The sequence below is a fragment of the Ptychodera flava genome, chromosome 9, assembly GCF_041260155.1.
Source record: "Ptychodera flava strain L36383 chromosome 9, AS_Pfla_20210202, whole genome shotgun sequence".
In the NCBI taxonomy this organism is placed as follows: Eukaryota; Metazoa; Hemichordata; class Enteropneusta; family Ptychoderidae; genus Ptychodera; species Ptychodera flava.
Window position 1 is genome coordinate 21892315 of NC_091936.1, and position 13340 is coordinate 21905654.

The 13340-nt window shown below is 39.8% G+C and overlaps 1 protein-coding gene across 1 annotated transcript; it reads right to left on the bottom strand.

Annotated features, from left to right (window-relative positions):
* Positions 1-2974: 2974 nt before the first annotated feature.
* LOC139139627 (uncharacterized) lies at positions 2975-4676 on the bottom strand. Its single transcript, XM_070708501.1, has 2 exons — positions 3905-4676; positions 2975-3578 (listed from the first exon to the last, which is right to left on the bottom strand). Exons 1-2 carry the CDS (start codon positions 4577-4579, stop codon positions 3105-3107), a joined length of 1149 nt encoding a protein of 382 aa, XP_070564602.1. The 5' UTR covers positions 4580-4676; the 3' UTR covers positions 2975-3104.
* Positions 4677-13340: the final 8664 nt, after the last annotated feature.

Consider the following 13340-nt stretch of genomic DNA (forward strand, 5'->3'; position numbering starts at 1 on the left):
TCTGTTACTTTCTCTCCTGTAGCAGCACGTACAACTTTGTCGTAACTTGCAATTTTATAATTTTGCCTTACCGCACTCCCTGAGTTTTGTAAAGTATTGTGTTGTATTGTTATTATAATTTATTTCAGGTCTACGTAGAGCCATATCAAAATCAAGTAAAATACTTGAAATACAAATTGTAAATGGATATGATCATACTAAAGTGAGTCCAAAAGGATGACCGGATATAACAATTTTCACATTTTTTTATTCAGATGGTTGTCCTGGACAAGTCCCCCGTTCATCATAGCTTTCAACAGTCACCCGTTTTGCAGCGCCTCACAAAAATCTGCCTCCCCGCAAAACAATGGTACAGTCCAGGGCAGCTCCTTTGCATCCGCTCTCACGAGTCCCATTACTTGGCACTGACCACCTGATTTCGGGTGCATTCAGCTGCCCGGTCAAGAGACATTGGCATGCGAAGATGCTGCCTTACCAGATCCCAACCGATTTTAAGTATTTTTTTCCAAATAAAATGAAGTGAACAAAATTCTTTAAAATCTACAAATGCAAATTTATGTAAATTTAACCAAATTTGGCAGATGAAATTACGAATCAAATTATCACAATATTTAAACCTCAGTAAATATCGTATATTGCACGTTTCATACCTGAAACCTGGACTAAAAATAAAAAATTTCTGTCATTGACTCCAATACGAATACGAATACGAAAACGAATACGAAAACGAATACGAAAATAACTTCAGCATCGTCCGCCCTGCACCAGCAGTATTAGGGTTTCAGTACACTGATCAATATGTCGGTCGTCCGTAACGTTTAGTTTATGGACGAAGGCGTGGTAACGCAGAATTAGACCACCTAGGTTACTGGTGCTGAGTAATCAGGTTATATAATATCAAAACAAGGGCTTTCGATTCAAAGAATGGGGTTGCTTTGGTAGCTGATGTACTAATGCTGCAAATACTGTAATTCGCTTCTGTCAGCAAATTACCATATTACGGTAAATTGCTGTGATTTGAAAACTGAAAATGTGGACAAGAAAATACACACCTCATGGGTACATCGTTGGGGGCGCCATACAACTCGAGTCATTATCTCACTCGATTTTGGTCTCGTGAAATCTTCATTTGCAAAGCTATATTAATAAGTATAACCATAGACCCTTGAGAAAGTAGTTTTTCTCTAGGGTGTTTGGTATAGCATGAACGTTAAAAATATGACAGATATCAAAATTTGGTACAAAAGACGAGACCGACATTCAACTTTACTATGATATACAAGGAAAACCCAAAGAATGCAACAAAGCATTGCATTCTCAGGCAGTAGGCTATACTGATTTCGGACTTAATTATAGTATAATTAGAACTGTCTTAACAGTCTTTGGGGGACAACTTGAACTTGAACGCAAGCGTTGATGAACGTTTGATCCAGGCAGAACACACATAGATCTTTTCCCTGGCCTTGTGTTACATGTTATTATTAAAATCAGCTACTCCTGATCCTGTGGCTGGTCTTTAACTGTTACACGTGGGATGGCTATAGTGCATTTGTTGTGTCGCCTCTCTTGTCTGGGTGACTCACCTGTAAAACGGACCGAAGGATGACGCAAACTGAAAGCGAGCCCTCCAATATAAACACCTGAATCTAGTACGATTGGGTTTTTCAGTACATGTAACTTCCCCCCATACATCTATAGCCAAATGTTATTTTTAGGAAGGATTTTATTCTTCCAATCTAAGCATCAAAATTTACATGTAAAACTCATCCTCTGAACAAATTGCATGGTTCTATTGTCTCTATGTGAGTGCGAACGCGTTTGGAATCCCCCCCCCCCCAGCTGGTAAAGAAACAGACCAAGATAGTTCTCTCTCGCCATCATATCTATAAGGTCGCACTCACTTCGTGGGAGACAGAATAGAGCGCCCCAGACGGCAGGGAAACTTATCGTGACATGCTGTATATACTGGTATAGCTTGTAATAATAGTATTTACTCCCGAATTTCGACTCGGTAGAAATGTAGGAAATCGCAACAGGTACCACAAAGATACCGATACGGATAGGTGAGGGCTTTGCCAAGGTACGGATTCATACCTATGTTAAAAGGGATAAAACGAAATACTATAAATACGAAGAATGGTAAATTACGTGAACTAGAAGGACAAAGACCATGTCAAGAATGAGTTGCTGAAAGAAAAGGAAAAAGTCCTTCGAAGGGACTGTGACTGATGTTTGGCCTCAATTGTTTTTTTACTGTGGCAGATGAATTAGTGTCCGGACGTAACTGCTGTACTGGGCAAAAGACGAAGTGTCTCATCCGGATCCATTTAATGACGCCACACGCCTGCATGTTTCGAAGCCGACTACATAGGATCTGAGCATGCTTTGACGGTGAGCTCTACTTCTGCGTTGAACGAAACCACTGAAATATAGAAAACCTGAATTAAAACTGTACTTTTACGCCTGTTTCTTGAAACGTTTTCTGAAGGAAATGACAGAATGGCAGTTTTACTGCCCCAACACCTTAATACTTTCACCTCGAATAGCGTAGGGGAAGATTGTTTACGCGGACTTCCACATTTAAGTTTCTTTAGCTTTTTGCGCAATGTAGTCGATTTGTCGTGCCTAATTAAATACATACCTGTATGTCCGCACACCCATTATGACCTCTATAGGCCTACATACACACATCCATTCATCCATCCATCCCAACATACACACTACATACATACATACATACATACATACATACATACATACATACATACATACATACATACATACATACATACGCACACATAGACGCACGCAAACATTGTTCTACGTGTGGAATTTCCTTTTATGACGCTCAAACAGGTATACATAAATTGTCCATGCAGGAAGAAATCGAAAGTCAGCTAGTTTTACGAATGGGTATGAAGGAAACATTTCCACCAAATATGCACTTCTTACCAATTTGAATTTTGTTGCTCATTTTGCCAAACAGTACTCTGTTCAGTCGGTGTTTTTCTGCGTCATAATTCAATCATTCCAAAAAGTGGTCTTTTTACGTTGGTGACGTAACCCTCACACATATTTTGCAATATTTCTGTCCGTGCCACTTGTTAAACAGTTGTTACATCGCCGTCATTTAGAAGTTCGTCGAGTTCTTTGATAACCTGGTCGATTTCATCCTGTTTGTGTTGCAGGTCAAACTTTGGCGGCGCTGTTCTGCCAGTCGGCGTCCTGTCTCCATCACTGTTTTCATCGCCTTCTCGCTCACACCTGGACGAGTTGTTGTAATCGCTAGACTGTGTGCTCGGTGAAAAGTCTTCGAAACCGTATGGCCAGAACTCCTTTTCGCTACCGCCGTCTTCGGTGGATGACGGCGCTGACACGAACTGGCAGACGAGCCTCTTGTTTTCTTCAACCAGCTTTTCGTTGGCAAATTGCAGTTCATCTCTGGCGTTCCGAAGTTCGGTCACCTGGGCTGAGATTTCAATCTGCTGTCTAATCAGACTATTGTTTTCTTGTTCAAGTTTATCCTTTTCTTTTAGTAGCTCCACGAGCCTTGGTTTCAATCGCCTAAAATTATCGAACTTTGAGAGAGAGAGAGAGAGAGAGAGAGAGAGAGAGAGAGAGAGAAAGAGAGAGAGATCAGAGATATGGAAATAGAGAAATACTAAATTTCTACTCTTATATTGACACAAAAGAAATGAGAACAGTTTTGGCTATCTTGTTATACGAATATCTGTGAAAGTAGCATGGCGTAGAGTATTAAATTGACGACATCATATACTGTGAACAAATCTCGAAAAAAATTGAAATGTTCAATCTGAGTACCTGTCCTCGAGGTGCATTTTACCGTATACAGGAACTGAAGAAAAAGAAAGAAATACAAATGTGTATACACTTTCTTATTTACCTTGGCCTTCATGTTCGAAAATTTTCTCTGCAGTTTCCTCAGTGTGCGTTCGAATGTTGAGCCGAATTTGAATGTGGGTATCGCATCTACAGACTTGGTATCAAGTCCGTCATCCGGAGATCTCGCTCGATCCCTACTGGCAAGTTTCCTTCTTTGTTTGTCACGGGTTGGTCTCTTTTCTTCCTTCCGTGGAGCACTGTTACTTGTCAACTTAACTCCGAAGAAACTCCTGCTTTTCTGCGTGGTAAGAGGTTGTGCACCTTTCCCCTCCTGTCCAGGCGCTGTGGTGGGTACATCGCGGTAGACTATGGCATCCTGAACGCTGGCCCGTCCCAGGCTGCTTTGTCTGCCGTGACCTGCGCTCAGCCAACTAACAAGCAACTCGTTCTCCTGTTTTTCCTGTTCCAGATTTTCAAGCTTCTTTTTCATCTCCTTATTTTCTTCAACCACTCTGCCCATATCGGCGGTCAGTTTCTGAATCAACAGACCCAACTCTTCGCGCTCCTGTTTTGCGTCGCTCCCTCTAGTGGCGAGACTGACGCTTATCGATGGTGCCTGGAGCAACCGCTCGTCATTGTTTTCGCGATCGCTTACCTTTGCGCTTTGAAGCGAACAGTAACTGATGTAACTCTCTGAAGGGTATATTTTGTCGTCCGACAACTTCCTCCTGTTCATGGCGGCCTTTTTGATTCTGAAAAATGATCACGAAATGATCACGATTGTCATTACCATGCATTCGTCGTTACAGTTCTGTGCAAGCTTCAGAGTTTGTGTGATTTAAAACCTGTGGGGAAACTCAGCGTTCAGTATTTTAACCGATTAAAAAGCAGCATCTGTTGATAATACGAATTTAATCTCGCGGTTGCGCAAAAAATCTCAGTTGATGATGCATCATGGGTTATTTCCGCTTCTTAATGACGTCAAAGTTTTATCATCAATATGCAAAAATAAATATTTGTCTCACAAAATATATGACTGTCTCGTACAAGGGCGGAGAAATTGGTACAGGGTCTATTGATAACACCGATGCTCTGATCGAAACTTTTAAAAAAATCATACGTCAAAATGTCCGACCGCAAAAAAAAGCAACAATAACAACAGGTGTGTAAAAAAGCGTCTGAATTTCTGTCGGCAATAGCCAATGTCAATTAAGCGACAAAACTACCGAGAGCGATCAACGAAGGTTAATACTAGCCTGAAACTTTGACAATGAACAAACGTATTGTCCTAACTGTTCTTTTGGCTTTGCTTTTTATGCAAAGCTCTCTAGATGCTCGTATGGAATGGCGAAAAAATTAGAATTAGAAATTAGAAGGATCACAAACTCTTTATTATGATGTCGGTAAAAGAGAATGCGAGACAGTATACCGTGGGAGTCGTGTGCGTGTAGGAGGATCTTTGACCAGTCCCCAGGCAGTGTGGATAGGAGCAAACATACTTTGTTCAGTTACGCTTGCAATGACAGTCGGGAGTGTATCAAAATTCAATTACAGTCGGAAGTGTATCCAAATGCACGTGTTTCAACCAATCAGACAATACTGCAAAGTATGTAGACAGCACACCAACAAGTCACCTGAAGAACATTACCTTTCACATCGAAATTCATCGTTGAAAATATCCGAATCGGCAGTTGAATCGTGGTTCATTGCTTTGTTGGACTTTTCTTTCTCTGATGACATGTTTGTAGGCATCCACTTATAATGATGAAAATCTCCCAAAAAATCACAAAACTTGTGTCGAAGTTAGCCAGAGTGGATGTGAAGTTAGTTTATGATTCGAAGCGTTGTAAAGATTCTAAAGCAAAAGCAAAACAGGCGTTGCCTGGTAGCCGTTCGATTCTATTTGAAGTCGAACGCTGAGGGCGCGCAAGCGTCGAAGTATGGCCAGGCACATGTAGGCCATATTCTCTGCAGTCTGGTTGTAGCTGGTCAAGTTTTGATGTATTTTCCAGTATTTTCGTCGATCAAGTTGGTAAATGACACTTTCTTGTGCTACTCCGAAAACCATATGCCTTGTGTTCAACAATAAAACCATTAATACCAATGTCATTACCAAGTAATCAACTGTATGGCGCTTGCATTTTCTGTTTCAACAATAATATTGCGTATTACACACACAATTTATGTTGTTGTCAGGTTGATCTTTTGGTTTTCAAAAAACTGTGGACGAATGAAAACATAATGTGTGCACGTTTTACATGACCAAAATAATAGCGAAGATGCCGCACAGTCTGTACAAATCATCACCCTGCAGTGGTGACATGTTAGATCGGGTGGCCTTCACCGTGTCCTCCCTATCGAGGTAGCGGACAACCCATAGATGCAAGTCCAGCAAATTCCATCGGTTTGCATGTAGAAATACAAGAAAACATCTTTTGTAATATTATCATTTTCTTAAAGCCTTTCACGAAAGACATTGATTGATAAGTCATTTTGAAAAAAATATATTTTAAAAATGGTGTCACAGTGCTAGATTTCAGACAAAATGCGAATATATTCCTATAATGTACAAAAGAACCTGTAAAAACATCGACTCGGCAGTTTAGTTTTTGTAATTGGCAGATATATAATCGTTTACCTTGATTGCGTGGTCAGCAAAACAAAATTTTCTCAGAGAAATCTAAAAATTATTTGTAAAGGGACGTTTTATAAGTATACACGCTGCGGGAAACAGCAATGCCTCTGTTTTAATCATCTCCTTACATGTTTGAGGGCTGAAATTCATCATAATGTAAAACACAGCACAAAATCAATAGGTATAGTGTATTTTTACTCGGTGTGTCTCAATAACTAAGACGAGAACTCTACTTTTCTGATAATATTTCTTTCTAGTGTACTCAGTCAATATTAGCACGATACAGAAAATTACGATATATTTACTTTTTAAGTTAAAATTTCACTCCTGGCGGTCAAAACGTAGGAGTCTGTCAAACCTTTTATAAAAAACAAAAGAAGTCTACGACGCCATCGTCGAGCTCGGAGAAAATCAGAACAGTTCATCCTATAGAGGGCGCAGTTGTTTTATCGTTTGTTGATACTTACTGTTTACAGTTGAGGACTGATTGTGAATCATCACCAGGGTTCATTCACCTCGTCCCGAAGTTACCCGCCCAAGTCCAGTGACGTAATGAATGTTTGACAAGATTTCGTGGAAATGCCCTGGGTGACAAATCATAAACATATTGGTCTTCCCTTCTCGCCTCAACTGCATGTACCAATATTGATATTATGAGAGAGAACAAAGACTTCCGACTCCACCCAGAACGCCCATTGAGTACCTACTACTCACACAGCTTTGTTTCCAGCTTGTAAAAAACTCCCCTGTCATAAACAACGAAGAGTGACTGGTTTTGAAATTTGAATGAATTGAAATGAGGGGAAGCAGAAAAAAAGGCAGGGAATACCTGTCTACACAGACGAGTATACTTTAATCTAGATGCGTTGACACAGCACCCTGTAAGCGCCATTCCAACTGCAGGTGACGACAGTGGGATCTACCGAGCGGTCAAATCCCATGCTGCTCTACCTGCATTCGCTGCATACTGCTTTATCTATATTCCCCGGCACGTATTTCCCCACGTGAATATAATGTATTAGCTGCCCTTAATAATTTCCCGGCAGTTTTCCTGGAATACCACTTTTGCTAAATTTAAGACACACTCACTATTCCATTCTTTCGTTCATATCAATCGTCATCAGCGACTGAGACTTGACCGCGTGTAGTATGTTGATAAGCATTCTGTGTCTAGAAGTGAAAACTGATTCAAGTTCCCTCGTTCAATAGAAATTAGGACAACAACAAGAACAACAAATCGTTGTTGTTATTCTATTGTTGCGCTTAATTTCGGAGTTGTTTCGTTGTGATACCAATATTATTATTATTATTATTATTATTATTATTATTATTATTATCTTTATTAATCCTCGTTGGGAAATTGGATTGCTCGCCACAAAAATAAAACAGAAACAAGTCACCACAAATGAAAACTACTTAAAAAAACATAGCACTAAAAATACATACAGTAAGAAAGACAGGTAGACATAAAAGCATGCACATATATACATCTCTGCATGTTAAGAAGATGTGCGAATGGTCATGTGCGCGGTCCTTAGTTTCTATGAAAAAATTCTGAATTATAGACCGAAATTGCTCTCGGAACAAAAGACATTTTGTAACGCTTTGTATTTGTTCGTGGTATTCTCAGTCGTCCACTCCTGTCGATACGTTCATTGTCAAAGTCATTGTACAAGGGATGAGTCGTGTCAGATAATATATGTCTCACTTTATCAGTAAGTCGTCTGCTATACAGGTCTTGAATGGATGCCTGGTTTTCCCCTATAATTCTACTGGCTTTCTTAACGATTTTCTCCAACCTGCCCTTGTCATGAACAGAAATCACATCACCCCAACAGACAATACCAAAAGACAGAATACTCAAAACTGAAGCATTGTAAAACATGGAAAGGAGTTTTCGATTAACATCAAATGATCTTAATTTACGAAGGCAGTACATGCGACTATTAGTTTTCTTTATGATAAAATCAACGTTATCACAAAACTTCAGTTTGTCATCTAGTCTTGTACCAAGATATGTATATGTACTACTACTACTATATGTGGTCAATCTATCGAAAATTGAATCGAATTGAAAATGCCAGGAAGTGCGAAAATAGTGCACGGAATAAAATGCACCATCACGTCACGACAAAATGTAAAAACAGGAATAGAAAGCTCTTGATCATGAGTTATAGGAGAGCTTCGGTCATGTTATTATAACGTGAGTCTGGGGCACTGGGGGAAGAGTCATTTTAACCCTTTGAGCGCCAAAGTATATTTTTGTCCCCATTATAAAAACACCCTATCAAATTTTTCCCAGATTTTTGCCAAAATTTTAGAAAAAAACTGGAGCGGATAAATTAAAAAGGCCATTTTGTCCAAAACTATAAAAAAATTACATAAAAATTGGTAAAATGTTGCACTAAAATTTTGGCGGGAAAAAATTACAGCGCAAGAGTTAATGTCATTGCAATGGGACTTCTCAGTATTGTGACCACAGTCTCATTCACTGCAAGATTCATATCAGCACACTGTATTCAACCAATGAACACGTTAAAACAATCACTCGGTGCCGTGTTTGACAAAGATTTTAATACTGTGCGATTTCTAAGCAACCACAAATAGGTGTTCATCTTTCAACACAACACCTTAATCCCATTTTCCAAAGGAAATGTGAATCTCTGGATGGAAAAATAAATTACTTCATCATCTGTCTTTCCCTTTTAATAGGTCAAATACTTCTGTAATTGTTTTTTGTTGTATTACAGTACTTCCCATGGCTATTCGGTACTCGTTTCCGGATCAAGAGTGTTGTTTGCTTTCGTGATTGTCTAACTGTTAGACCCCTTGAGTGGCAAGCTTGCACCAATCTCTGGCAGAGTACGCTGAGTCTACAAGAGAGAGGGAGAGAGGGGTGCGATATCAGGCAGAAATCAGCACTTGGTGATTGTTAAATGGCTGCATTACAATGAAATGCGAATTTCGGAATATGTACATCTGGTCACGAGCGCAGCGGAGAACTTTCAGTGGTGGAGAGAGGGAAGTGGGGAGCTTTAAACTGTTGTGGGGAGTGGGGAGCGGGGAGCGGGCAGACCATATAAACTTAGATGCAGCCAATGGAGCTATTCATCGAAAAAGCTATTCAAGGAGCAATTTTTCTGAGGGAAGGGGAAATTTTAGTAATTTTGCTCGGCAGGGACATATTTTAGCCGGCAGGGAGCAGATTTTGGGTTTTTGTCGGCCTCGATATAGGTTGATTGGTCTGGGGGCCGGGATTGGCGAAAAAACGAGGAGAGGGGAAGTTACTTGTAAAACGGGGACAGGAGAAGTTGAGCTTCATGTCTGCATGGGAATGATAAAATATTAAATTCGTTCCAGGGCAGGGAAAATCGACAAGTTTTTATCGCCACAGGGCAGGGGAGTTTCAAAACGTCACTATGGGAGGGAAAACAGCCAAAAATATGTGGGAATTGGTAAAAATGAAGTTTGGGTGCGGGAGGGTAAGTGGAAAATTTTCATTTGGAGGGTAAATTATGAACAGCTAATGAATTACCCTTAAAGTCAGTCAGTTCACATTACTTGTCATGCACAATATATCTTATCATAATAAGGACTCCTTTAAAATGCATTGTTCGTTGGCTGCACCGGTATACTGGAGGGCAGCGGGCATCATAGTTCAGTGGGAGGGCATATTTTTCACATATGCTGGTCGGTATATCAGCCTGCAAAACACGTTTTGTGATGATTGTGTAAAATTGACCGAATTTACATGTACCAGCTGGCGGCACCTGAGAAAGTGTGTCGCTGCAGAGACTTTACACAGGTGCAGGCGATTTCAATTGGATGAGCCTGCCCTCAACGTTACCCACATATGCAGAAGAGTTACAAAAATAATCTCCTTCCCTAATCTTCCTGGTTATTATTCAAAAATGTCGGGAATTCCTGTTTCGAAAGTGAGCTTTAAATGAGGAAGTGATCACAAGCCATGTTACTATTGAGTAGGTCTATCTGAATGGCTTCGAAGAGATAGAAAGCTTTCTCGTACCTATTGATCATGTTGAGGCGATAAACAGTGTTTTGTTTCCAAGATTGTAAACGTCTGTCACAGTAGCAGCCTTCTACAAATGGTACTTTTGTCAATATTTTCAATGTTTATGCTCATAAAAGCATACTTCTCTTTCTCCCCAAAGTGCGTTGGAATGCAAAGTATTCACAATTGTCAGCACACTGCACTGCGTGCAATAAGCAGTGGTAATGTTGACGTACGAATTCCAGACTGGACCAAAATTCTCTTGTGAACTAACATATAGGATATGTACACTGTGGTTTCTGTACACATATAGTTCTATAAATAACTTGGACGATGGGATTTTTTGTGTAATTGCGGATGCAAGTCACGAAAGTAAATTTTACAAAAGAACGAAAACAACTTAGAGTACATCACAAGTCACAGCCCATTGAGAGTTACAGAAGACGTTTGCACGGTCCGTTGCTTAATTGAATAAGAATGCCGCGAAGATCTGTCCCCTTATCACTTTATTTGACGAAGTCGTACTTAAAAGGAGGAAATGCCCAAGATAAAAAAATATTTCTGGTAATCGCGCGCGTCATTTCAGAATCTGCGCGTCACCGTCTCTTGTTTTTGGTCACATACTCATCGGTACAGCTATCTTTGGTATCTTTGCATGTCTAAAAATGCTAAAAGGAAAAGGAAGTAATTATCGATCAACCAGTGGTAAAAGACAATAACTGTTGCATCAATAGTGCCAAACCAGCATTGTTATGAATAAAAAAGAAAGATAGAAAAAAAAATGAAAACCGCATCGTCGCATCACCTTTGCTGAATGATAAGGACCAGAGACAATTTTTGGCCTAAAAATACTTGTTCTCAGTTTTTGTGAAAGGCATTCGTCGAACTGTAATATAACGATCAACTGCAATATTTCTTCACACTGGTGAATCGCCCCACTTCTTTCCGATATCGCGTCTACTCAGATGTAGCTGGAGAAAGATGTGGTTATGGACGATAAATACCTTGTATATATCGTTTAAAAAAAAACAGTGACCCCTTATAGGCTTACATACACCTTAAAGCCAACAGACGTGGCCGCCACTGCAGCATTCAACAACATTCGATTGTTCCCAATGTGTGAGACAAAGATGTGGAAGAATTCGTCAATCTGGACGAGGTCGGTAAGCAAAACTTGAAGTAACATATTTTAGTACTTTCTAAAGCAGTCCCTAATCACTGGGGTTTAGGTAGCACACTGGGATCTACTGTAGTTGAATTTATCAGAGCTTTCGAAGACAACGTACAGTCTCCTTCGTATCGTATAGACCACAGGCTATTTTCAGATGCTGAGGTTGAACGAATAAGAAAGTAGAATTGATATTTAAGGCAAAGGGCATTTTGGATGGGGGTCGGATGAATCATAGGTGACAATCAAAAATACATGGAGGGATTACTGAAAGTTTAATTAGGAAGGATGTAGAAAACACTTTTTGCGAATATACTGCACAATTTGACCCCTAAATACTGACCATTAAAACCAGAAGAAAGACTGTACACTCCGGGTGTATGAGTTTGTGCCGAGTAAAAACAGGGGTCCCATTTGGCAGATCATTTTGCTTATCCGTTGATCGATAAAATTTATGGCAAAAATACAATACAGATATAAAGATGAACTCTAATACATACCGAATTAAATGCGTAAAAAGACTTTATGTTCTTTGATCCAAAAAACACTGAAAACAAGAGGATAGTTGCATGATGAAATACAGCTTGATAATAGTATCTGGAAAATATTACCCCGTGAACACTGTTTAATCACTTGTATATGATTCAGCATAGAGTTATGATATTTTCATAGATTTTAGTCATCTTGTTTTGTTTCCAAGTTTTATTATGTCAAAGAGTGTCAGGCGATCAAGAGAAAAATTGATTATCACATTTGCAGCGGGCTGAAGCCGCTCACAGTGCCGAGATCCGACGTATTACAGTCATTTACATGTACGAAAGAAAAAAACACGTGAGCTGATACCTACAACATCGAATGTGATTGCCTGTGTTATAAGGGCTGAAATGGGGATTTCCCGCAGAATCCGCCACTCTATGCCATAAACAATGACCGCTAAACTACCTTAACAAGTGTGACACTGTGTACGTGCGTCTTGACAAGGTGAGTACTGCGTGTCGCCATTGGCCATACCGGACTTGATGACTCACACTTCGTCAAAACCCTGTGGAAACCACTGTAATGATAGTACTGCTCCTCTGACGTAATCGACAGCTACGGTTTGCGGAAAATAAACGTATAATATTTATGTCACCTTATTATTTTGACTATTACTAGTGCAATACGCCGCCGGCACGGTCACAAATCACCATTCGTTTTCTGTGACATACACGTTAGAATTCCTTACAGATATTTCACGCAAGAAATTCGGACTGACCAAATTACATGATGTGTGGACTATTGTTTTGCCGTTCAGAAAAATCTATATTCGTTGCAAAAATACACGAATTTCTTAAACTCTCTGGTTTTGGAAAATTCGTTCCTCGTTTGAATTCATAATGTTATTGAATATGACGAATAAAGGCTATCATTTTACCCTCCTTGGGTAAGGGGGGGGGGGGGGTAGCAGATTTGTAAAAATTTTCACTTGTTTATATTTTCGCCTCTTTTCTATGCTATCCTCCAAACAGTGTTTTGGAGCTAGCGGGATTAGTAAATTTTAGACGATTGTTTTCAAGTTCATGTAGCCACACTATAAACGGTTAACAGGAATCCTAAATTAACCGGTGTACAAATTCATAAAACAGTGGGCATTTTTTTACCGTTGTGAATGATATTTACCTTTGCTCATAACGATACTGGCA

Coding starts and splice junctions, on each gene's coding strand:
- LOC139139627 (XM_070708501.1), bottom strand. CDS start 4,579: ATGAACAGGAGGAAGTTGTCGGACGACAAAATATACCCTTCAGAGAGT. Junction 3,579..3,904: donor TTTCGAACATGAAGGCCAAG/GTAAATAAGAAA, acceptor TCTCTCTCAAAG/TTCGATAATTTTAGGCGATT.